This window comes from Trematomus bernacchii, unplaced genomic scaffold (genome assembly GCF_902827165.1).
Source record: "Trematomus bernacchii unplaced genomic scaffold, fTreBer1.1, whole genome shotgun sequence".
In the NCBI taxonomy this organism is placed as follows: domain Eukaryota; kingdom Metazoa; phylum Chordata; class Actinopteri; order Perciformes; family Nototheniidae; genus Trematomus; species Trematomus bernacchii.
In genome coordinates, this window is record NW_022988050.1 from 15,251,479 (window position 1) to 15,277,840 (window position 26,362).

Consider the following 26,362-nt stretch of genomic DNA (forward strand, 5'->3'; position numbering starts at 1 on the left):
TCATGGTAAGATATCTGGATTAAGAGGTTGCTTTTTCTTTGCACAGCATGAAAGAAAGGCCAAATGAATGGGCTGTGATTTTAGTATTTTTAAGCAGAGGTCAATAATTTGTACGGCCCTAGGAGGATGTTGAAAAATGTAAATGGCCCTTGAGAGGAAAAAGGTTCCCCACCCCTGATTTAAAAGTTGTTGTTTGTATTTCTGGTGAGTGCTTTTGCACTTTCCGATTGCTCTCGTAGTCTCACTGTCAGTTAATCTCACTGGTTTCCACTGAGATGATCAATCGTATACTGAAACGTATCCAGTTTATTGTGAAATATGTCACCTATCACATTACTGAACCGTCGTCTGAGCCATTGCATATACTGATTGTGGAAATAGCCATTTTGTAGAGCAACATATAAGAAAGAAGCACTTACTAATTATTGGATAAATGATTGACTGAAAGTATTAGGAAGTGGATGACATTTTTATGGTATTGATGGGTAAATTAGATTACCTTTACTACACAAAGGCTCATATTGGAGGTGGAGGATGTGTGCTGTGTTTCCCTAACTTCCCCCTGCCCTAAACTGTAACTACAATAACTTTTCTTTAAAAGAAACATCGTCTTCATTTTTGAATATGTAGGGAATCAATGAGTTGTACTGACATTTTTCTTAAGCCCCTCCGTGTGGATAATATTATCTCTAAAGACCAAAGTGCGACTTGCATTTTGCTCCTTCAGGGAAGTACTTGATTTCCTCTTCCTCCTGTGTTGTGTTCATATCTACAAATGACTTCTTCAGATAATAATGATTTGAAATGTTGAGCATCATGTTTGAGTCTTCATGTCACCCTCTCTCGTTGATTTATTGCCAACATTTGGACTTTCTGCCTTTCTTCTCTTAGATCAACAGAGACTTCTTAGCCATTTCTGCTGTGTAAATAGATTCCCAGACATTTTAAAGAGCATTTGGCTCAGAAAGGTTGCATGCATATGAATGTATGAAATAAACAGAAGGCACCAAAAGCCCCCCAGTGTTCCTCGGGCTCCTGCGTAGACCCCTATTTGCCAAGAATCGTGTGTTCTAAACAGCATAAACACCACTTTACTTGAAGTCTTACCTATTTAATATTCTACTAAGATCTACAGGGGTAGTTTTCAGACAGGGCCTGTACCACTTCTCTCCTGTAAGTGCCTTCTTTCACATAGGATCGAGTGATAGGCATGCAGGTCCCGTTTCAAAATGCAGTTAGCAGTCGTCACCTGGCACTAATAAGCACACTGCATTGTGGTAACAACAACACGCGTCACCCTGGGGAGCATGCCGGCCAAAAATAACAACTTTTCTTGCGGCTACTACGTCCTTTTAATATCTTAATTTCTTGTATCTATCCTCTTTTTCACCAAACTTGTAAATGGTATGATGAACTATATGAGATTTTATGTGTATACGATGTGCATGTAACATGTAGAATAGGGTGTTTTTAATGAAACCTTTTTTCGGATATCCATCCAGGATGTTTGGCACAGAAATATGATGCACTGATGCATTGAATCATGTTGCCAAAAATGAACTCTGTTATATGAAGAAACACTGACTTCCCTCGATCCAGTTCTAACAAAAATTCACTTCCGGTCGTAAATGTTTACAACATACTGACAACACGCGCCCGCTAATTCTAGCATCACCACTGCCTACAAAGCATCAACAACTGTGAACTTAATTATATAATCTAGCACATAAAAGCTCACCAGTTTAGAAAACTTGAAAATGTTTTTTGTTTTGTTTTAGAGTTTGATTATGAAGTAAAGGCTGTATAAAGGTCACGCTGACTTGTTGGTCCTTTTCCCACATTTGCTTGCTGTTCATAAGCCTGTGTCGGTAGCCAACTGAAAATGTGATGTAATTCAAAGTCTGAAGAATAACCATGAAGCCATGAAATGATTCCTACTGAATTGTCGTGTCCACTGCTGTAAATGCTTTTTTGGGGACCAGCTGTGGATTTTTTTATTATGAGTTGTGCAATTGTGGCTTCCCTTTCTTTTCTTTTTTTATGACAGATTATGATTTGTCAGTGGTTTTTTGTGACCTTGTGTTTTTGGCTGAATCCACATTAAACCTGTATTGAATCATTTAGTTGGGTTTTTGATAGTACACATACACATGAGGGTGAGGAGGATTGGACTGTAGGCCTCCATCTTGTGCAGTGAATCACATGCTTCATAAACCTGGTCAGTTGTTTGTAAACTGTAGATTGGTTATTTCTGTACATGAGACAAAATAAAAAATAAATGTGTTCCCACGGTCAGTCAGCGTGTGTTTTGTTACTTTATTTTAGAAATACTTAAAGGTAGGGTAGGTAAGTTTGAGAAACCGGCTCGAGATACACTTTTTGTTATATTCCATGGAATGCTCTTAACATCCCGATAGCAATGAATATCTTAAGTGCTTTGACAAAAAATCCATACAAAATTTCATCTGTAATACTGTAAAAAGCACGACCAATCATTTTAGCCGGCCCGGCTAAAATAACTGGATGGCCTACCTGCCTGTCAGCCTTCCATCTGTGCACAGACTTATCTCGTGCCCTCATTGGTCATGTGCGCGTTCGTGTGTGTTGGAGGGGCTCTATAAGGAAGTGGCAGATTTTCTCCGGTTGTGTATTTTCAAATTCTAGCGATCTCGAGCCGGTTTCTCAAACTTACCTACCCCACCTTTAAGTTTTGTGTTGAAACATTGAAACATAAGGAAAGCACGAAACAACACATCTATGTAAGGATAGACAAATAAGGACAAAGTAAATACTAAACAAACATTTTAATCAACAATAGGTCAAAGGCTAAGAGATATTGATAAGAATATTGAACGGGAGTATATAACAGTGCTTTATAAAAAATCATAACACAATTGATTTATTGAAATCAATAGAAAATTCTAATTAATATAAATTCAAATTGAAACTAGGAGCAATTAAACACAAAATGACTAAGCAAGCAGTATTACATTTGTTTATAGCCTATCAACTCTGGATTGCTTGTGAATTGCCCCTGGGGATGAGCCAAGTTTGATAGAATAACATCATGATTTATTTAAATCTGTAAAAAAGTCATTAATATAAAAAAAGTATGTATTACCCTTAATACGGTGCTTATGTACAGTGATTGAGTAAATTAAGACAGGGTTACTTTATACCATTACCTTTACATGTGATGCTCATAAAGTTATACATTAAAAAAGAGAAAGACAAGATGCACAAGTCTTTTTCTTCCCATATCCGGTATTTCCCCTTTATGATCAGGCTATTCATTGACATGCAGAGGTCCATCTCTTTGGAAAAGAGCTACATATCATAGATTATTAAACAACAGACCAAAGCTCAATTTACAAACAAAACATGTTGTGTTGATTATATATGTCTTGCATTTTATGTATAACTGCTTAGCAGAGGTGGGAAGTATCTAAGTACATTTACTCAATTAATGTACTTAAGTACAATTTTGAGATACCATTTTATGCTGCTTTGTACTTCCATTCCACTACAATTAAGAGGTAAATTGTGTACTTTTACTCCATTAAATGTATTTAATACGTATAGTTACTTTGCAGATCTGGATTAATGATGTGAAATATAATCAAGTCTTAAATCAGACTTTAGTTACACTTGGAGTAAATTCACAAGCTACCCTGCAGGATACAAAGTCATTAAAACTAGCTGCACCTTTACCAGCTTTGATAACACTTTAATGATCAATAATTATAATCAAAACATATTATATATATTATTCTGAAATGGATCTGCCAAATTAGTACTTTTACGTTTGGTACTTTAAGTATATTTTGATGCTAATACTTTTTTACTTTTACTTGAGTAACATTTTGAATGCAGGACTTTTACTTGTAACAGAGTATTCCTACACTCTGGTACTTGTACTTTTTTTTTAACCTCTCCTGTATGATGTTCAAACTTCTTCTTAAACTACAACTGTTTTTTATACTTGTATATGTGCAAACAAATAAATAAAACCACGTATTCCAGGGGATTTAAAGGTGGTGTAAACAAGTGCAGTGTAATATCCCTTTAACACAAAACTGCACAGTCACGTGTGAGTGTGTCATGTGATTAATTAATTGTGAATCAAACACAGCTCTAGTCTGTCCTTTGTACTCTGAATGTTTGTGCAGCCTATGCATACGACATATATTAACGAGGTGACTCTTTGCTCTGAACCTACCAGGTAAGACAAAAACCCTACCGCTGTCTGTTAACCGCTCCAAGTCATTCACCGGCTAGCTTTAATCCTGTTAGCCACCTAGCATGCTAAGCTAACTTGTTTTTATCATAGGCTGTATATGTATTTTTCTAGCTACATATCTGATGTTAGCTCGTTAAACTGTTACCGATAGCGAGATATTTCTAGTGTCAAGTAGTTATATGTTAAGCTCTATTTTGTATATATACTGTTGAGTATTTTAACGCAGAATGATAGTGAATAATTGTGTTTTTTGGTTGTTTTACAGGTTGTAAGAAGAGTATGCTGCATAGTGCTGTTTTTTAAATACTGAACTCCTTCTGCCTGTCTTTCAGTCCTCTGCTAATAATGGTAAAGTACTCTCACTACTATATTTATAATAATTATATATTAGATAAAGTGGTGGACAGTAACTAAATACATTTACTCAAGTACTGTACTAATTATATTATTCTTTACTTGAGCATTTTCCACTCTCTACTACCTTATACTTGTACTCTACTACATCTACATTTATCTTATAGCTTTAGTAACTGTAAAGAGTCAAATTAGAAATGCAAAATATAATTGACAAACATCATTTGGTGTATTATTTTCAACGGTAAAGATGGGACTTAAAGGTGAGGTATGTAATTTATTTCAGAAACATTTTTTGTTATATTCCATGGAATGCTCTTAACATCCCGATAGCAATTAATATATTAAATGCTTTGACAACAAATACATACAAAAATGTCATCTGTGGAAGCCGTAGTACTGTAAAAAGCACGACCAATCATTTTAACCGGCCCGGCTAAAATAACTGGATGGCCTACCTGCCTGTCAGCCTTCCATCTGTGCACAAACTTATCTCGTGCCCTCATTGGTCATGTGCGCGTTCGTGTGTGTTGGAGGAGGGGTTCTTTAAGGAAGTCTGAAGGAAGAGGCAGATTTTTTTCGGCTGCGTAGTTTCAAATTCTAGCGCACTCGAGCTGGTTTCTCCAAAATTACATACCCCACCTTTAATTGATTCTTAACATAAATATCCAAGCTAGCAGTAATATAAAGCTGCAAAATCACTTCAATTAATGAATAAAGTGATGTTATCAATTATTAATCAATATTTATTATTGCATATTATAAACTACATATACCCTGAATCTACACATGCTTACCTTTTAAATGTTTATATTTTGATGCTGATACTTTACCTTGTTACTGTTTTATTGTTGATTCTTTTGCTTTTGTGCAAAAGTAAAAGAGTCAAAATCAATAACCAAGCATAAACAGCAGGTTATTTCATCCTTATAAAACCCCATTGCCCAACTGGTTCACATACCTGATTAAGCTCATGACACAGTAAAGGTGTTTCACTTTCGTTCTTTTTAAGGTGTGTTTCAATCAGATGCTGCTACATTTCTACAGCTGTATTTAAACAGATAACTCAACATTTGTGCAGTTTTTGCTGATGAGATTTAAAGCTCCCATGTCATGCTTTTCCGGTTATTACCCGTCCCCTTGTGTGTTATGAAGGTTTTTATGCATGTAAACGGTGTGCAGAGTCAAACCCCTCAAAGTACACCCTGTAGCGAGTAAAACTCTAACACAGAAAATACCTCCCCAAAACGCCTCGTTGGAGATACGTCACTGGCCATTTGAGTCTTCCATTTCGTTCCGGGTACGGCATGATGTCAAGCGGTACCCGGAACGAAATGGACCAATCCCGAAGAGCCGTTACGTTACGTCCGCGGAGCCGTTACGTTAAGCCCCCGCTGATTGGTCCAAATTGACCGATCCACGGACTTCCTCACACACACATCTGTGTGCAGGGAGCAGGCAGCTCTGCTGATTTCTCCTCCCTGGCTGCAGGCTGATAACAGACAGTTGGGATCGCGGCAAAATTCTCTCTGCAGACCCATTCTCACAGCGTTTATCAACCTTTTTCTTACTCAATATCAAGCCACACTTATTGTTTTTACTTCGGATGTGAGTTTGTGTGTGCTCAGGATGAGTTTGGCTGTGTTTCGCTATGTATCCTAAACAAGGAAGCAACACCTCCACGGAGCTCAGCGCGATTCACAACGTCCCGACCAATCAGAGCACACTGTGCTCACAGGGAGGGTGGGGGCTGGAGCTTTGGGTGCTACAACGAGCCGTTAAAGGCAGATAGTGAAATTCAGTGAATACAAGTAGTTTACAGAGATGCTGTATGAGAAACCAATGTGAGTTTGGAAAAATGCACAATATAAATCTATTTTAGTAGACCTCAACAATGGAATTATGATCAGTGGAAATGGCCATGACACCTCTCCTTTAACAATCCAGTTAAAAATAATGATCTGTTTTCATGAATCTTAATCAGCTTACATTTCTATAATGCAAAATAATCATTTAGTCTTCTCGAATTGCACAAGATTCTGCTTATCAGAAATGGTGACTCAATCGACTCGTTTTAAACACAATGTGCTCACTCGATAAACATACAACAGCTGCAGCGATTGGTCAATTTATTGATTATTCAATCAAGAAAAAATAAACCAGCAGCTGTTTGGATAATCAATTCATTGTTTCATACATTTTTACAGCAAAAAAATTCTAAACCATCTCTGATTCCAGCTTTTAAAATAAAACAATTTTTTGTGTCAGTTATGACAGAAAAGTACATGTATTTTTCACCTCAATGAAGAAAATAATCATTAATTGCATCTCTAAAATCTACAAAATGAGTTATTTTCCGCTGAAGGGAAAAACACATTTCATTAAGATACGAGTGCTTTACATAAAAATTCAAAGGACATGTTCATTAGATTAGGGAAGTTTTTTTTTAATGAGTAAGAATTCCTGCTACACATAATTCTATCTTTCTTACATTTCTTCACAAAGTTTAAGTTTCTCACAAAACAATATAAAAAACACAGAAACTGAAGATTAAATAGACGTTGTTGGCAATAGTTCATGATCTATAGTGGTATGTATAACGGCCCTTTCCTCTCCTGTTTGTGTTTAGATGCTGCAGCTCAGGATCCTGGTCCTGGCTCTGCTGGGCCTGAGCTCTGCGCTGGTCTGTCCGGATGGAGGCATGTGTGAAGACAACGACACCTGCTGCATGAACGTTGTGGGCGGATACGGGTGCTGTGCACTACCACACGTGAGTTACTTTTCAGTCACACAGGTTGAGCTATTAAAGCCAACCTCTTAGAGATGTCCCGCCCCTTAGCCTATCACGTGCAATGTTTTGAAATGCTAGCCAATATAAGCGCGAGTCCTGCATTTTTATGTCATGGCACAGAAGTAAACAAAGGAGTCCAATGGAGGTGTTTCAGGCAGGAGGGGGGGGCTGGGGTGTTGGAGAGAAACTCCCTCTGGAAGGAATGCAGGGATTTTAGCCTTTGCAGACCATTTACATGCACAAAAACTATATAACACACTACAGGAAAGGGAAAACTCAATAGCATAATAGGGCCCCTTTTTCAAATGTATGTATTGGTGGTCACTCAGTAATGGACTTATTGCTGATGCAGTCAAAAAATGTAAGTAACTTTTTTGCCATTTGAACAGGTACAATATTGTGATATTTGTGTGGCCGAAACTAATGATAACTGATTCGTATTATTGTCTAAAGATTTCGTAAAATACTAAGAAAATATCCATCAAAGTCATTTAACAGCTTTATAGATTTAAATTTCCTTTTTTTTGTCCAAAACCCTAATATATTCACTTTAAAATGATATAAAACACAGAAAAGTGATTGATGGTAATTATATTTTTAAAACACTCCATTTGAATCACTACATGCAAAAGAAGATGGTGAGAAATTACATACTTACAGTATTTCCTGTTTTCACTTCCCAGAATGGAAGCAAATCTACTTTTAGAATCTGAATGTTATGATATTTGGGCAATTGAAATTCAAACCACCTCTTCCAGATATACTGTGACCTAGACTCTTTAGACTAGACTCGGGTTGGTTTTTCAGAGTCTATATTAAGCTTTTAAAGAATTGAAGGTGTGTACAAGGTGAACTCTTGGTCCTACACATCATTCTCAGCTGCTGTGTGTTTCATTAAACCTTAATCATGTTTCCCCATCTCTGTTTTGATTCGGCCTGCAGGCTGAGTGTTGTTCAGACCACCTCCACTGCTGCTTTGAGGCGACTGTTTGTGATCTGGTTCACTCCAAGTGTGTTAATAAGACAGTTTCTCTGCCCTGGATGAGACGACTTCCTGCCAAACAAGCCCTACTCGTCCCTCGGGTAGATGTAACAAAGGTATTTGAACACGAGATGTTATTTTGTAGCAAGTTCGAGTTGTTGATCAACCTTTGCACTACAATCTATGGAGCATAACATTCTGTTAGCCTTTGATTGTTTTCTAGACTTCCTCCTTTCATATATATATTTTTGAAAAATGTAGGTTAAATGACACTTTACACACAATAAGATCTGTTTCATTTGCACTCCATTTGTTATAAGAGAAGGAATGCTAGTATATACATTTGCAGTCCTGCCATTGATGTGCTGTTTTCTTTTTTCCATTCATTGGTATGCATGGGCTGTAATGTGTGATGTCGCAGATCGAGGAGGGGGTGAAAGCCATCACTTGTCCGGACGAGGTGTCTGAATGTCCCGATGACACCACGTGCTGCCAGCTTCTCGACGACTCCTGGGGCTGCTGTCCGTTAGCTAAGGTGATATACACCAGCTCACAAACACTGTCGCCTCAAACTGCTAGCTCAGCACAAACCCTGCACCAAGGAACATATCACATGGTCTGATGGTCAGTGTTAGATTCTGCCTGCTGCTCTTCTAGCTGCATAAGAAAATGCTATATTATCCAAGACTACATTTCTAAGTTATGTTAAAGTTTTTTGAACAGTTGAATTACATTGAAGACAGTTGAAACCCATTAGTAGGCATATACAGAATCCAGTAAAATGACCCGAAAATATATATTTGCTTTATTATAGCGGTTATTCCGTTAGTGTTCGTGGCTCTCTGAATGTATTTTCTCCTCTTCTACAGGCGGTGTGTTGTGAGGATAAACGCCACTGTTGCCCTGAGAACACAAAGTGTGATATTGCTCACTCAAAGTGTCAGTCTTCCTCACTGGAGTCCTTCCCCATGCTGGAGAAACTGCCCGCCAGGAGGAGGAAGAATAATCCAGGTGGGCAGTCCCTCATGTAGAGGGGCATGGGTTCTACTGAAAATCCAATGTGAAAAATAGATTTCCTATTATGTTTTTTTGGGCTTTTCCCTTTTCCCATTTACAAAAAAGTAACTTGCATTTTTGACTGAATCAGCATAAGTTCATTACTGAGTGACAACCAATACTTACATTTTCAAAGGGGCCCTATTATGCTGTTGGGGTTTTCCCTTTCCTGTAAAAGTCAAAGTCAGCTTTATTGTCAATAATTCTACATGTTGTACATCCAGAAATATCGTTTCCCGCAGTCCTACAGTGTGACATATATACATTAAACAAAACAAAGGGCCTAGATAACCGGGGTATACAGTTTATAATGTTAATAATATAATTTAAGTGTTTAAAGTACAGTTACAGTGCAGTAGCAGCGGAGATGGGCAGAAAAGTGAGTTAGGGGGTTAGAGTCCAGGACCATTTGGGGCAGGGGAGAAAGGTCGGAGGCAGGGTGGAGAGTTCAGGGGAGAGAGATGTCAGAGGGCGGAAGAGATGGTGTGCTATTTAGGTTTTTGTGCATGTAAATGATCTGCAAAGGTAAAAATCCAAGACTTCCCTTCAGAGAGAGTTTCTCTGCCACATACCTGAAACACCTACATTGGACTCCTTGTGTTTTACTTCTGTAACATTGCTTATATACATCACTATGTAACACGTATGCTTCTATTGGCTAGCGCTCTAACACATTGTCTGGATAGGCTGGAAAGGGTCTTTATGTATGCTGATGACACTGTTTCTTTCTTTATGTTTGTGTAGCTCCTGTGGCCGATGCAGTGACATGTCCTGGTGGAAAAAGCAGCTGCCCAGAAAGTTATACGTGTTGCCAGCTTCCCTCCGGAGACTACGGCTGCTGCCCCTACCCACAGGTACTTATTAGTCTGTCGAAGATATATTTGACGATTTGTTGATAAATTGATTAGTTGCTCGATAGAAAGGAATCGCCAAAAGTTCAGTTGTTTGATTAAGTCATGCCAAATATTCAGCTTCTCAAATGTGAGGTTTGCTGTTTCATTTTAGTATACATTTTCCCATGGTATTTTACACTATTGTTGATATTTTAGTGACCAGATTTTAGACTGTTAATCAAGAAAATGTGTCAGTTGCTGTAAATATGCTTTTGTAAAGATTTATTTTTGTTAGGTGTTCTTTACTGTATGTTTCAGCTCTTGGTAATTACTGTATACATAAACATTTGTCATTGTTGTCATTGTACATACACACAGTTTAGTAAGGGCTTTGGAGAATGCCACTGCAGCTTATTTATGTAATAAGATGAAGTGTTGCTGATGAAGTGACAATTGTTTAAAAAAGGCAGGATAAGACATCATACATTTTCAATACATAATACTTGAATAACAAAAAAGTATGTATGATGCACAAGTAGATAAGATTAGTAGCATTTACAACACATGTAAAAGCACCTACACACTGCTCAGCCGACATCATCTTTGTTTGCAGCAGCAAAAATGAATGTTTTACTGTTTAATTCCAGAGATTGCTATCCCATCTCATCACAGCTCTCCTTAGCTTAACAAGAAAAAGTATTTTTCTAGTTAAACATGCTGTGATTTTCTCACTGACTCTGTGTCTGATGCCTAAATCACGTGCAGGCGAGTTGCTGCAGCGATCATCTCCACTGTTGCCCTAGCAACACAATATGTGACCTGGAGCATGGGGTCTGCCAGTCTGGTGAGACGAGCGTTCCCATGCTGAAGAAGATTGCTGCTGTACCTAATGACGGTGAGCAGTTGGATATTTTTTAATCGCTAGTTTGAGATTAGCAAACACGTATTGATCATCTGTCTGGTCTGGCTTCTCGCCCTTTCAGTTCCATGTGAAGACCAGATGTTGTCTTGTCCTGACCAGACCACATGCTGCATGGTGTCCAACGGCACATATGGCTGCTGTCCTATGCCTGATGTGAGTAACCTGAACTAACCGGGACCACAACCAGAATCCGCAAGACCTAATCTCTTTATTTTGTTAGGATATCTGCAGGAGTCTGGTTTACAAAAGTGTGTGTGTGTGGAAGCTGTGGGGAAAGCTGTCAATATAAATACTAATCATTGAGCTGAAATTAGTTTTGGGAGCAAGAGCTCACCATTATGAGGTACTTTTCATTTATATTTAAAATATATGATTTGTCTGTATTTCTCAATAATTAAAGCTAAGAAAAAGGTAATAGAGACAGTTGAAGGATCCCCTCATCTGTTGATCATTTAGGTGCATTGATTACCTATCAATAGGTTATTAAATATGCAGAATTAGGTAAATAAAATGAAAAATAGCAGTACAATTAAAGGCAAAATATAACGGAAAAAATAAAGGACAGCTTCCATATTCATAACTTGATAACATGTTGGACATTTAAGAAAGGTTTAAAAATGTTTGGCCCCAGAGTTCACTCATTTGTGCCTCTGAATACTGTTGAACAAATTAGTCAAATGTAAGCTAGTACAGGTTGTATTGATGTGAAGTTGCACATAAATGAGGACTACATTTTCATAGCAGTCATTATTGGGTGTCAACTTTATTGTCTTCTCCTGTTCCAGGCTGTCTGCTGCACAGATCACATCCACTGTTGTCCTGAAGGCACTGCCTGTGACCTGGTCCACAGCGCCTGTGTGGAGGCCCGGGGAGAGAGCACCCTGTCCCTGAAGATCACCGCTGCAGGGACACCGCTGGTGGAAGTCCAGAGCAAAGGTCAGAGAGGGACGGTTTTCATAAAGAGAGGAAATCCTTCTTAAAGCAGAACTTGCTTTCCACACACCGAGACCTTCTTGATCTTAAGTATTTCCTTTCCTGTAGTGTGTTATATAGATTTGTGTACATGTAAATAGTCTACAAAGGCTAAAAATCCCTAAGTTCTCTAAGAAAAATGCGTGGAGTATTTATTTTATTTTATCTTAAAAGTATCCACAAAAAACTCCAGGTATCCATACACATGTTATCAAGAGACACATTGTTTTGTTCATCTAACTGCAGACATTTATCTGCAAGACTGCAATGAATTAAAACATAGTGCATTGTGGGCAATGTAGGAAGCAGGTGTCAAAAAGTAAGAAGATTGCGTCAAATTAAAAGATGATATCTCTGTCTATTTTGCTGCATAGATTTGATTCGTTCTTTAAAAGCATCATTCCAGCATGAGTCCAACGATGGTGTCATCGGAATGCAATGCTCCTCTTTTTAGATAATCTTTTCCCGCGTGTGCACTGATAAGGATGTTTGTGTTCCAGTCGGTGCTGTTCCCTGCAACAGCTCTGTGGCCTGCGCTGAGGGGTCCACCTGCTGCAAATTGTCAGAGGGAGGATGGGCCTGTTGTCCGTTACCTAAGGTACCCACATACTGATGTGTGTGAGTCACACACACTGACTGTGTTCGGCTTTCTGTTCGGCTTTCTGTCCAGCTGCACTGAATTACTCGACACACAACTCAATTCCAGAGATCCGGTTGGAAAAAAAATGCCTTTTCCCCTGATCTCGGCTCAGTAAAATTGTATTGTTGCAACATTCTCGTGTAGAAATATCAAGTCATTCCGCTTATATTCAGACTTTTTGGGGAGTTTTAGCACATATTTCGGTCTTATTGTCCAGAAGTATAGTTCAACTAGGAGGAAAAAGTTGACAGTTTTCCTTCAAAGACGCCAATTATTTGATTTTTTTTCACAGGATTCAAAAGCAACAACTCATGACACCTAAATCCCAGAGGATAGCACTTAAAGGTCCCATGTCATGCTTTTCCGGTTATTACCCGTCCCCTTGTGTGTTATGAAGGTTTTTCTGCATGTAAACGGTCTGCAAAGTCACAAACCCAAAGTACACCATGTAGCGAGTAAAACTCTGACACAGAAAAGACCTGTCTATGCTGCCCCAGAACGCCTCGTTGGAGATTTCTCATTTTCTTCCTGGTACTAAGTGACGCAACGACAACCCAAATGGACCAATCCGTGGAGCCGTTACGTTACGTCCGCGGAGCCGTTAGGTTAACTCCGTGGATTGGTCCAAATGGACCAATCCACGGACTTCCTCACACACACACACTCAATCTTTTCTCAGCTGCAGCTCCGCCGATTTCTCCTCCCTGAGACGGCGGGACGCGGCGAGGCTGTGAGTCGGTGTGTGAGCACACACAAACTGCCAGCCAGGCTGCGGGTGTGTGTGTTCGGGCTGGGTTTCGCTGTGTCTCGCTTTCTCGCAGACGGCCACTGGGCCTCATAGGGAGGGGGGGGCAGGAGCTCCAACAAGCCGTGTAGGACAGAGTGAATACACATACTATACAGAGATGCTGTATGAGAAACCAATGTGAGTTTGGAAAATTGCACAATATAAATCTATTTTAGTAGACCTCAACAATGGAATTATGATCAGTAGAAATGGCCATGACAAAGCATAACTTATAGGGTAACTGTATTCGATTACAATTACATTAAAAAAAAACATTGATTTAAATTAAAGAATACTAGCAGGATTGCAATTTTACAATGCATTAAAAAACAAAACAAAGATCCATATATTATAGGTAGACATAGTACCTGAGTTTTTTGGGGTTAATATTTAGGGTACTTTAATTATTCTTTATTTTATATGAATTGTTGTTGTACATTTTGCTGTGGGTTGCATTTAAGTTCCCTTCTATCTGAGTCAATTTGACAGTTTGATATAATTCACAAACCCAGAATATAAATGAAACGTATGGTACGTATCAGTTGTTTGACTTTATCTTTAAATGCTATTGTGTTCTGTTTGTTTCTCCTCCCTGCAGGCCACGTGCTGTGAGGACCACCTGCACTGCTGTCCCCACGGCACCGTCTGTAACCTGGCAACCTCCACGTGTGACGACCCGTCGGGGGGCACCCTGATGCCCTGGCTCAGCAAACTGCCCGTCTTCCCCTTAGTGAGCGACAACAGCAAATGTGACAAGTCCACATCATGTCCTGGAAAATCCACCTGCTGCAAGACGGAGGCTGGAGGCTGGGCCTGCTGCCCGCTGACGGAGGTAAAAATGGACTCTGGTTATGATGACACTGCTTTTTGTCAGAGTATCTGGAGATTTGTTTGACAAGGTTGTAAACTCGTAAGGCAAGCACAGAAAGAAAATGCTACCTTCCTTACTGCAACATAATTACAACATGCAACATATTCATAGTTTTTATTACATGTATTAACATTCAGATGCTAGTTTATTCGCTTCACCTGTAATACATCCTCCTCCATCAAGGTTATTTTAACTCTTTTAAGTAGTTTTGGGTGCTTTAGTGTGTGATGGAGTGTATGATACATACGTTTAAATCAGGTGTGACTTATAAACTGGCAACTGAGTGAATATATATTTTTTATGTGTGAAATGTTATCATCTATATTCCTTTTTTTACCCGTATTCTTCTGGGGGATCACACAATCCCTTACTAACACGGCTCCTACTACTTGACAAAATATTCTACCATAAATGGTACCAGTTTTTGGATTCCAACTCCCAGTAGAATCACAAATATCAATCTTAAACTTTTTAGACTAAAACTAAATATAGTGAAAATGGATAAAAGCATAACATATTTTTTGATCTGTAAATAAAAAGAATAAAAAATCCTTATCTTGCTTAACTAAAGATAATGTGCTCTCCAAACCTTTAGTGCCATATATTTCACTATAAAACATTAACAACAATCACAGGTTTTCAAACGTTAGAAAAATAAAGCCTAATATAATATGAATATTAAGGTATTTCGCAAGGCTTTATGATGATCTAAAAACAGTATGCCCTCACACACTCACTGGGTGTGTATCCTGTGTTCCTGCCAGGCCACGTGCTGTGAGGACCACCTCCACTGCTGCCCTCAAGGCACAGTCTGCAACCTGGAGGCTGAAACCTGCGACGACCCTGCGGGGGCCACACCCCCCCTCCGCTGGGTGGAGAGGGTCCTGGCTCTGACCTCTGAGGTGGAGGCGGAGAAATGTGACAAGCAGACCATGTGTCCAGGAGGCACCACCTGCTGTAAGAACTACTCTGGGCAGTGGGCCTGCTGCCCCTTACCTCAGGTCAGTGTCTCCTTCTTCACACTGTCAGCGCTTAGTGGGGGGGGCAGGTCACTACTTACTCAAAGGATTTGTTTCTAGACTTAAAATATCACAGCTTAATCATTTAAATACTTAATGATGAAGTCTCAAGGTAGGAATTTAACAAAATCACCCACAGGAGCCAACACAACAACACAATACCAACAAATGAAAAAGAAGTGGTGGAAGGCTACTAAATACTTTTACTTAAGTACTGTACTTGGGTACGTTTTTGAGGTACTTGTACTTACCCAGGTATTCTTTCAGTTTTTTTCCCATTCTGTTCATCTAAGCTGGAAATCATGCTGCATTCATGCCTCTGATTGGCTGATATGAGTGGAAAAAGTGACATAAAGAAGCTTTTTAAATACACATTTTATTATAATGAAATCAACCAGGAAAATTGTGTTTCTGTGTTACGTAACATTTTGTAAAACATTATATCATAACTGGTAAATGAGAATTTATTGATTCTTAAAACAGCAGCTCTTTTGGAACTTTATGACATGTAAAAAATGACACTGATAATGAAATCAGAGACATTGATTACTGGACTATCAAAACAGCTGAGTTTTTGTAAAAATACGAGCAGAAATTATTCAGATCTGCGTGACATTCTTTTACTTCTATGTCATTTTTTGTGGAAGTCACGTTGCATAAAATCCCTTCCATCTGTTGAACTGAGATGTGATGCTTACAGGGATGTCAGGCAGCATTTAACACCCTTTTTATTTTTCTTCTTTCAAGGCCGTGTGCTGTAACGATCATGAGCACTGCTGCCCTAAAGGCTACAAATGTAACGTGGCAGAGCAGACGTGTGATAAGCCCGGCGCCCTCAGCCTGCCCTGGCTGCAGAAGACCCCCGCCCTGCAGAGGGAGCCCAGCCGGGCCGTTTCCGGTTCATCTCCGTCCGCCAGGAACATGTGTGACGCTCAGACCAGCTGCCCCAAAGACACCACCTGCTGCTTCATGGACCGAACACACAAGTGGGGCTGCTGCCCTCTGCCGCAGGTACGTCAACATTAAAGGTCTCCTATTATGCAAAATCCACTTTTTTTATGTCTTTTATACACAAATGTGTGTAAGGGAACTCGCAAAGTGTAAGAAAACAAAACCCTCTCTTTTCCTCCGTACCCAAATATCTAAAAACGTGGGTACAACGGAGCTGATCCAGATTTGCTGCCGATATTACTTAATATCGACAATGCGCATCGTTTTGGTAGTAATATGGTCTTTGTTTACATTAGCAAGCATCGCTAACACTCAGAGCTAACCTGTACTGGAGAGAGTATGTGTAAGAAGCAGGATATAAAAAGGTACTCACCTTGTGGTAAACCCGCGAGAGAGAAAGCATTTGAGCTCCATACAGTACTGTTTCAGAAATAATCCTTGATGTGGTTTTGCACATGATATGGCGTTTAATCACGGCAGCATTTAGCTGAGTATCTGGGTAGAATTCTCCTGCATGAGCTCGTGCCCCTCTTTTTTCTTTGGTTTAAAGCTAAGGACCCAGAATCTGCCCTTTTCTAACAGGGCTGAATAGAGGGGTATGAGGCATGGCTAGAATTGGTGATCTGTATGGTATTTTGAGCAAAACACATCATAGACATATTTATTATATATTTGTATATATCTGAGACCTATAATATATGCCAAGGCAAGGCAAGGCACGTTTATTTATATAGCACCTTTCAACACAAGGCAATTCAAAGTGCTTTACAAAGATGAAAGACATTAAAAAAATGACATTTAAAAACAGTAATTAAAAAGCAAAGGTAATAAAATAAACATTAAAAGAAAAAATACATGGATAAAAGTTACAGTGCAGTTTAAGATATGAATAGTTCAATTAAAAGCAGCGACAAAAAGAAAAGTCTTCAGCCTGGATTTAAAAGTAGTCAGAGTTGCAGCGGACCTGCAGGTTTCTGGGAGTTTGTTCCAGATATTTGGAGCATAATAACTGAGCGCTGCTTCTCCATGTTTAGTTCTGACTCTGGGGACAGAAAGCAGACCAGTCCCTGAAGACCTGAGAGTTCTGGATGGTTCATAATTTAGCAGTAGGTCAGACATGTATTTTGGGCCTAAACCATTCAAAGCTTTATAAACCAGCAACAATATTTTGAAATCTATTCTTTGACACACAGGAAGCCAGTGTAAGGACTTCAGAACAGGAGTGATGTGATCCACTTTCTTAGTGTTAGTGAGGACTCGAGCAGCAGAGTTCTGAATTAGCTGCAGCTTTTAAAAAACATCACCTCAGTTTTATCTTTGTTTAATTGGAGAAAGTTCTGACACATCCAGTCATTCATTTGTTCAATGCACTTGCTCAGTGTTTGAATTGGAGCATAGTCTCCTGGTGAAATGGTTACGTACATTTGTGTGTCATCCGCATGGCTATGGTAACTCTTTTGTTTTGTTTTTCATTATCTGAGCCAGTGGTAGCATGTAGATGTTAAAGAGAAGAGGCCCCAAGATGGAGCCTACTAAAAATAGTATAATAGGAGCTGTTAGCTTGCTTTCTAGTCGGAGTATGTGCAATGACTATTTTTGTTTATTTCCTTTGGAGATAGGAACATTTCAAGCAGTCTTTAAAGCAGCCTCAGATTGAATGCTTATCAGGTGGTGTTCTTTTAGTTATTGAGTATTCAATAACGTTTTCTGTTGTTCAGGCGGTGTGCTGTAAGGATGGAAACCACTGCTGCCCCGGCGGTCACACCTGTGAACCGCACCGCTCCTCCTGCTCCAAGGGACCCAGTGTTGCTATTCCCTGGTTCACCAAACTGAGCTCCCAGACCGAGCTGAGCGCAGTTACAGACGTTAAATGTGACGACAAGAGTAGCTGCGCCTCAGGGACCACCTGCTGCCAGCTGCAGACCGGAGAGTGGGGCTGCTGCCCGCTCGTCAAGGTGTGTTATTCTGTTCATCATTTGCAGGTCATTTAATTACAGTTAAACAAATACACCATACAGTTATGAGGGTGATTAAACATTACTAGATCTTTATGTGAAGAATAAAACAGATATAAGGTGTATGCTGAAGTCTGAGTCTCTGCCTGAATCTGTCCAAATAGCAGTGAAACAAACAACCATCAACTAAATATAATAAAGGACCACAACATCATTAATAAAAGGCAGATAAACAACAACAAAACATATCATCATTGTGAGTCCTATTTCAGTGTTGGTCAAAATAAAGTGTAAAAAAGTCAAACCAATATAACCCAAAAACACAGCTATGATTGGCTGTTAATTAGATGTTAGTGCATATAGTTCATTCACAGTGTGAAGCTCAATTGGGTTTACAAATGCACGAACAAATGCATCAAAGTTAAGTCCTGTGTGTTTAAGCAGTAATCCTTTTGGTCAATTAAAAAAAACCTTTGATACCATTAAGGAAAAAACTAGGGTCAGTGTCTCTTCAGGGATTTTTTAATAAGATGGGACCCTTATGTTTCACGGCATGAGTTAATATAGAGCTTATGAACACACCAACATTTGAAGACAATTTTGGAAATGGGACCATCCGAAGAGCATTTGAACGCAGCATTGACTGGTTTTCAGGATTGGTATTACACCTTACTTTTTAATTAAAAATAAACAATACCAAAACACTTGTTCATTATGTTTGAGAAATCAGTTTGGAAATGTGACAGGCCTTTCTAAATCCTAGCATTATGAACATAGCGATAATATTAGATGTCTATATCAGATAATACATTCTTCTTCTTCTGTGTCCTGCAGGCGGTTTGCTGTGCGGACCAGGAGCACTGCTGTCCTCAGGGCTACTCCTGCAAAATGCAGACTGGAACATGTGAGAAGAAGAACCACAACGTGCTCATCCTCACCCTCCCTCAGAGCAAAGTGGTACAGTCCGAGCCCAGACACCCAGAGGACGACGCAAACGTACCATGTGACAGCACGGGGGAGTTCCACTGCCCAAAGCAGGACACGTGCTGTAAAGTGTCCAACTCAGCGTGGGCCTGCTGCCCCTCAGCCAGGGTACGCTCACACTGCACTCACATGTGCACTGCACATTTCTTTTGTATGAAAAATGTATTTAGTGAGCATGCTTTTATAGTGGGACCACGTCTGGTTCGAGCCTCTGGGGTGTGGATAATGTGACCAGTGAACATTGGGTCACATGATCCAGAGAACCTCTGCAGCTTCCCTGTTTTCTGCCTCGTTAAACATGCTGTGTCCCATTTGTTTGTTTTAGTTTGTTCCAAGTCTAAATATTACTGTTGGGGAACAATGTGTTCTCCACATGCATGGAGGGAAACTAGCAGCAACTCAGATATGATTTTTATATTATAACAATCTATCTATTGACTATAAATATACATTATTAAATGGAAATAATTAAAGCTATTCAGGGTTAAAGTCCTTCAACATATGAAATAAGCCTTCAAAGTTCTTTAAGTTATGGCAGATCATCTCTTAAGCTTGCAATAAATCAAAGAGGCCCTATTATGCCCTTTCCTGTAGTGTGTTATATAGGTTTTTTCCAGAGGGAGTTTCTCTCCCACACATTGTACGTGATGGGCTAAGAGGCGGGACATCTCTAAGCGGTTGACCAATCACACCAGAGCCGGCCAGCTAACCAATCAGAGCAGACTGGGCTCTGGTTTCAGACAGAGGGTGAAAAGAGGTGCTGCAGCACAGGCAGTATGAGAAAAATAAAGAGCTTTTTGAGCATTAAAGCATGGAGACATGTCACAGAAGCGGCACTAAATACAAAAATGAACCTGAAAATCAGCCGGTTTCTTTAAGAAGAAATATCAGGTCTTTAATCCAGGAGGAGCAAGAAGGAGGATCAGGGGGTTTCCATTCTAGTAAAGTTCTGCAACAAGCTTATAAAGATGCATATGCCACTATATCAGTGGTGTGTTTGCCAACAAGAATCAAACTGGTTTGAACTGCTGGTTTTGTTCCCCTGACAGGCGGAGTGCTGCGCTGACTCCAAGCACTGCTGTCCTGCGGGCTTCTTGTGTGACCTGAAGGATGGAGGCTGCGTCCCCCACACCCAGCTGACCTGGGACTTTTTGATCGGGAACAGAAAGAAAGACTTTATCCCACATGGACTTTAATGCCACACAAAGGTGCACTGATCTTCTTCATAACATCCTGCTCATGCTGTCATGGGCAACACTTCCTGTTTTCTTATTCAATGAGGTGTATTTATTACCAACTGTGTGCACTCCCAGGTTTTTTTTTTTTGAGTGGGTGTGGAATTTTAAAATGAAGTAGAAGCACTTTGCTACGGAGCTCAACAGGTGACATGACAGCCTCTCATTCATGTTTTCTATGTCTGTCTATGTTTCATAGTTTCAACTTAGAGTGAAAAACAGTGAGGGGGAGTCCTTTTAATGTTTTTCACCAGGCAGAAAACACTCACTTTCTGGAATTCAACATTTTAATGTGACTATAACAACGAGCAACGTGAGGATTTACTGTCTCTTTTAAGGATAATGTTGCTGTTATTCTGTATTTATCTTATTGTCAGCAAATCCCATGCAAAGATCAAAAACAACAACATGTTAATCCGTCTCAATTGATTTCTACTGAAAGGGATTCAGAAGATTTAAAAAATGGTAGATAGATAAAGTTGGACAGGCTGTTTTCATTTGACTGTTTGAAACTTACCTTTTTAAATTCTGATTCAGCTGTGTTTCCACACATAAACAAGCCTTGATTTTGTTTAGAAAATGTCGAGCTAGTGAAAACATGCTACTTTCTTTATTTAGTTTGTTTCATTGGGCTTTTGTGCTAACTAAATAAAATACAGATGGATAAAGGTTATGGTGGTGATGGACTGGTTACATTGGGGGAAATGTAAATAAAGTTTAAACCTTTTCTTACAAATCAAACATGTCACTTGCGCTCGGGTTGCACATTTTTAAGACCTGGTACCTAGGGATTAAGCGTTATGTTTTTTCCCCTGATAATTTTAGCTTGTGATGGTGTTTTTCATATAAAATATATTACGCAACCTTACGTTAAAATATATTGTTTTAAAGGAAATAGTGTATTTGTTCGGGACTGTTTTCTGTGGCGGATTAATCCACATTTGGTGCTCTAGAGCAGGGGTTCCCAACCTACCGCTGTTGCGCCCCCCCCCACACACACACAAGGGGGGCGGCGCAACAGCGGTAATTAAAGTTTAAAAGTCTCAAAAATGCTACAACTACTGTCACAAACTGGATGAATGTGAAGTATTTTGCTAAAGGAGGATGAAAGCGTAATGAAGGCGCACTATTGGAGTGACGTTGATGGTTATTGGACTCAGGATTAATTCATTTGGATTCCCGCTGTATGAAGAAATTAAAGGACGGCGCAAGTGGAAACAATTCACAAAGGGATCAAACTGTTTAAAACACATGCTCAAAGTAAGCCGGATTATAGCGATGTGTTTATGTGGATTCAAAAGTCGTAAATAATCTACAAAATGGAGGAGACCGATCTGATGGGAGCAACTGTGACAAATAATCTGAAACCGGCATGGACAATGACTATGTTTTTAAAAATGCGCTTATCCAGAAAAGCCTGGTTTGGACACTTTACGGGCAGAAGAAACATTTCTATTAAAAAAAGAATTATACATTTCTGTCTTTTTATGCCTATAATAGCTACTAACTTGAATTTTTATTAAAATGAATCAATTATTTTTTATATTTTAGTGTAATGTAGAGACAAGGCTTTTAGTGACAATCATGTATTGCGTTACAATTATATAAAAAAGTCTAAATATGATATTTGGCCTCAAATCATCTGAGGCCTGGCGCCCCCCCTGCGATCTTTGGAGCCCCCCCAAGGGGGGCGCGCCCCCCAGGTTGGGAACCACTGCTCTAGAGAATATTGGGGGCAGCAGGATAAACAGGAAGTGAGGAAGAAGAGACGAACTAGGGCCCAGATAATCAATTACAATGACACTGAAGTCAGCTGTGAGGATTTGCTAAAAACTTTTGTCAGATTCTGCTCACGTTGGCATGATTTGAAGTAAATTACAGTGGGTGTGCTCATGGTAATAAAGGAACATGTCACCCAGAGCCACAATGTAGCTCATGTATGTGTTTTTGAGGAAGAGGAAGAAAATATTTCAGGCTTTGATACACAAAACCAAAAAACATTACACATTCACTGTTTGGTCTTTTCTTGGGATTTGTTGACTGAAGGATAACATCATCAGTTTGATCCTTTTTTAAACCTGCTTTATTGATTTCATTCCTATATAATTTCTCCATAAAAAGAGAAAGCTAGCCTGAGTGCGGGCAACATTTGATAAGATCTCGTCACATTGGGCTGAAGGTGTTTCTAAGAATAGTAACCTGCCTCTGTACGGGCCCCACTCCGTGCAGAAGCAGCGTTTCCTGCTTCATGTGCTCAATTGTTGACTGTTCTGCTTATCAGTGGGGCAACACACAGATGCACTGCAGCAGCTGTAGATAAATGTTATCGAGTGTTTTCTTGCTTTTGGAGAGAGCTTCCAATTGCTGAAAGATTGTAAAAAATGTTGCTATGGAATTCTGTAATTGGGTGTAGGATTTCACAGAGGATATTTGAAGGGCTTTCTAGGTAATGAGATTATTGTAATTGAATGAATAAATAAAGATGGGAACCAGATTGAACATCATGTCACTTCTTTCAGATACTTGTCTTGGTACAGTTTTTCCCTTTTTTTTTTTTAAGCCTTTCAAAGAAGATTTAACTCCCAGGAAGGGGAAATGAAGTTCTTCCAAATATAAGTTTGGTTGATAATTAAATTCAGCGAGGTCATCCTTGAAGTATTATCACACACGCCCACACTCTTCCTCTGGCCTTGCCCGTCCATATCCTCTTACCCCCCACCCACCCCCTCCCCCGTCTTCCCTAGTCATCAGAAAGTTGTTATGACGACCAGAGTAAAAAACAAGATAGATGGGTAGAGACACAGCTGTGTGTGTGGGATGGGGGCGGGGGGGGTGTCCCACTTTGCTGTGAGCTTGGCAGGCCTGCTTTACTTTATTGTGTGCCCTCTGGTGGTCAGAAACAAACATGGCGGCTCTCCTGCGTGAGTGGAAAACAATGAGCAACACATTCTGCTGGAGCTCTAAATGAGGTCAGATACTGTGAGGCCCCATTGTTAAAGATCTACAGATCGGTTACTTATTAAAGCGCTCCAACACACACTGATGTCTTTGTAGAGTCGTGATATAGTGGAGGAGTGGCTGGGTTCACTTTAAAGGAACTTCAATTCTACTTAAAATACTTTTTTAAAAAGGGAAGGAAGTCCTGCAGGCAGACTTTTCCATGCAGCCTTCTTTAAAACCTGTTCTCATAATTTAAATGCTAATGATTAATGTTAGGGTTTTTCATTACAGGAAGTTCTTTTTGGTTTATTTGATGTGTACAGAATGTTGTTTAGTTAAAAAAAACTTAAACTTACTTTTTACATTATTGATAATATTAAATATGTGTGAATTAATGAGTAACCTGCTAGTTGTAATTGTTTAGTATTACTATGCACAGTGTTGAAAGGAAGGTACTTTTTTGCAAGTTGCAATAAAGTAACCTGCCCAGCAGCAACATTTATGAATGTAAAACTGCAGATAAATATTTTGATAAGTATTTGAGGCTTCCTCTTAACATGAGTTAACCTAGGTGTTCCCCCTTTTACTCGTACTTATGCCAAGTCAAAAGTAAACACACTAATTCTAAAAAAATGATCAGAATAATGTTCAGTGCCAGGTTGGATTTTCACTGAGAAGCACTTATCTATAGGTGCATGTCAAACGATAACCATATTTAGAAAAAAATCACAATAAATATATGAAAAACATTCAATAACATAAACATACCGTGAAAAAGTTCACTGTAAAGAGCGTAATAATAAAGTTTGAGTTTTAACATTTTATTAAAAAAAAATCTATTGTCTCTTTAATCATTCTACATTTGAAATTGTGGTTGATTTATGAATGTGTCCCTCTTCCTCCACCTCCTGATATACCATCACAGAGGAGGGGGGCTTGAGTGAAGTACAACATCCTTCTGGCTCCTCCAATGGTAACAAAATCCCCCTACCAGACATGTCATATTGTGTTTATTTAATCTGTGCAGAAAAAGCAATATAAAGAATAAATACATTAATTTTACTGGAAGTTGCACTTTTTAAGGAGGGCTATTTCCTTCCCCTTGTTTCGTTAAACTTAAGCTAACCAACTGTTGGCTTTACAGCGTTATATTTAACAAATAAACACGAGTGGCATTGATCTTCTAATCTAACTCATACTTCCAAAATGTCAAACCTTTCCACTAAACAGTGAGTCAACAGGAGTAATTTGGGCTTCAGTTCATTCAACAAACTTCATCAGCATTTATTAATCCAACTACTGTTTATTGAATAATCCCTTTCTCTTCGCCCAATATAACCTCTGTGAAGCTTTTCAGTTCTATGTATAGCAGACTTGACCTACCAACAGCAGAGAGGACCAAAGTGACAAAAATCCTTTGACGTGTGAGCAAACTTTCTTCTCAGCCTCACTATTGGTCAGTCCCTGATCCCATTCAGATGTTGCCGGGGAGAGGGACCCTCCACCCAAAAACACAGACAGACAGACACACACACACACACACACACACACACACACACTCCCACACACTCCCTCCTCTGGTATTTTGTTAATTCCCACAGGAATGTATAGATTCTTGCCATCTCAATGTCGGACAGCAAATGTGTCAGCCCCTAGAGAGGATGCTATATTAACTTTTGCTAACAGCAGATGTAGCAAACATTACATTGTTATTTTTGTTAATCAACTTTACATTTTTGTGTGTACATTTTATGTATCACAGTTTGGTTGAAATCTAAAGTGCATACTAAATGTGTCCTTTTTGAACAACTTCAAGTATATTGAGTGTTATTTTAGAAATGCTTAAGCAAAATGTTAGGCTAATCGTAATATACTATATTTTAATACGCCTGTTGACATTGAACAACTTTATGTACCTTTTTCATATAGTTGTAATGTTGAGTAGTTTTTTGGGGTGAAAGAAAGGATGACCTAAATACCACATTTTGAGTATAGATATCATGCATTTAAAATGTAATGTTGTTTGGTCGATTAACAAAACATCATATTTTACAAACGTAAGCGTGAGGTATGCTTTAAATTTGACATTTGACACGTTTTATCTGATTTGATTTGATCAATTTATATAACAGGGTATCATCTGCATAACTACGTTAATTGAGTGTTTCCTAATAATATTGCCTAGAAGAAGTATCACCTGAATGAATAGGTCCAAGTACAGAACCCTGCGGGACTCCACAACTAACAGCACTAAGATCTAACAGTCTTTTATCTGATGCAATTATAACGTCTTTGTACTATGATGCACTTAAATATTCAAATTATTCATCATTATTAAGAAATCACCAAAAACAATTGCAATTGCTTTTTTAAGTATCTTAGAGAAAAAGGGAAGGTTTCATATCGGTCTATAGTTGTCTTTAACCTTTGGATCAAGACTTTTTAACAAGAGTTTTTACAGCTACTTTAAAGGATCCTGGTTGACTGTTAATAAAGACAGGTTGATCTTATCTAATAAATAAGTGTTAACTAAGGGTACAACTTATTTAATCAGGCTAATTGGTATGGGATCTAAGAGACTTGGAGAGGAAATAATTGGGGTGAGTGGAAGGTCGATATGAAAAAACAGTCTAAATATATATCAGGTTTCACAGCTGTTTCTGAGATTTCTATATTTTAAGGTTACTTTAACATTGAGCTTTTGGAAACACTAATTTTAAGTTTTCTCTATGTTCTATAAAGTTTGCATTGGTTCTCTAGTTTTGGGGCTATACCATGGAGCGTGAATTGCTTTCATTTTATTGTCATCTTTTTTAAAGGGGGGACAGTT

General features: G+C 39.0%; 1 protein-coding gene across 1 annotated transcript; it reads left to right on the forward strand.

The window, feature by feature from the left end:
• The first annotated feature begins 4,071 nt into the window (after nt 1-4,071).
• grnb (granulin b) lies at nt 4,072-21,265 on the forward strand. The gene is made up of 17 exons (XM_034119696.1): nt 4,072-4,222; nt 4,506-4,588; nt 7,224-7,364; nt 8,328-8,483; nt 8,789-8,902; nt 9,237-9,378; nt 10,168-10,277; nt 11,022-11,151; nt 11,240-11,331; nt 11,964-12,114; nt 12,651-12,748; nt 14,176-14,409; nt 15,213-15,449; nt 16,215-16,478; nt 18,137-18,373; nt 19,208-19,465; nt 20,407-21,265. Exons 2-17 carry the CDS (start codon nt 4,586-4,588, stop codon nt 20,551-20,553), a joined length of 2,514 nt encoding a protein of 837 aa, XP_033975587.1. The 5' UTR covers nt 4,072-4,222; nt 4,506-4,585; the 3' UTR covers nt 20,554-21,265.
• Nucleotides 21,266-26,362: the final 5,097 nt, after the last annotated feature.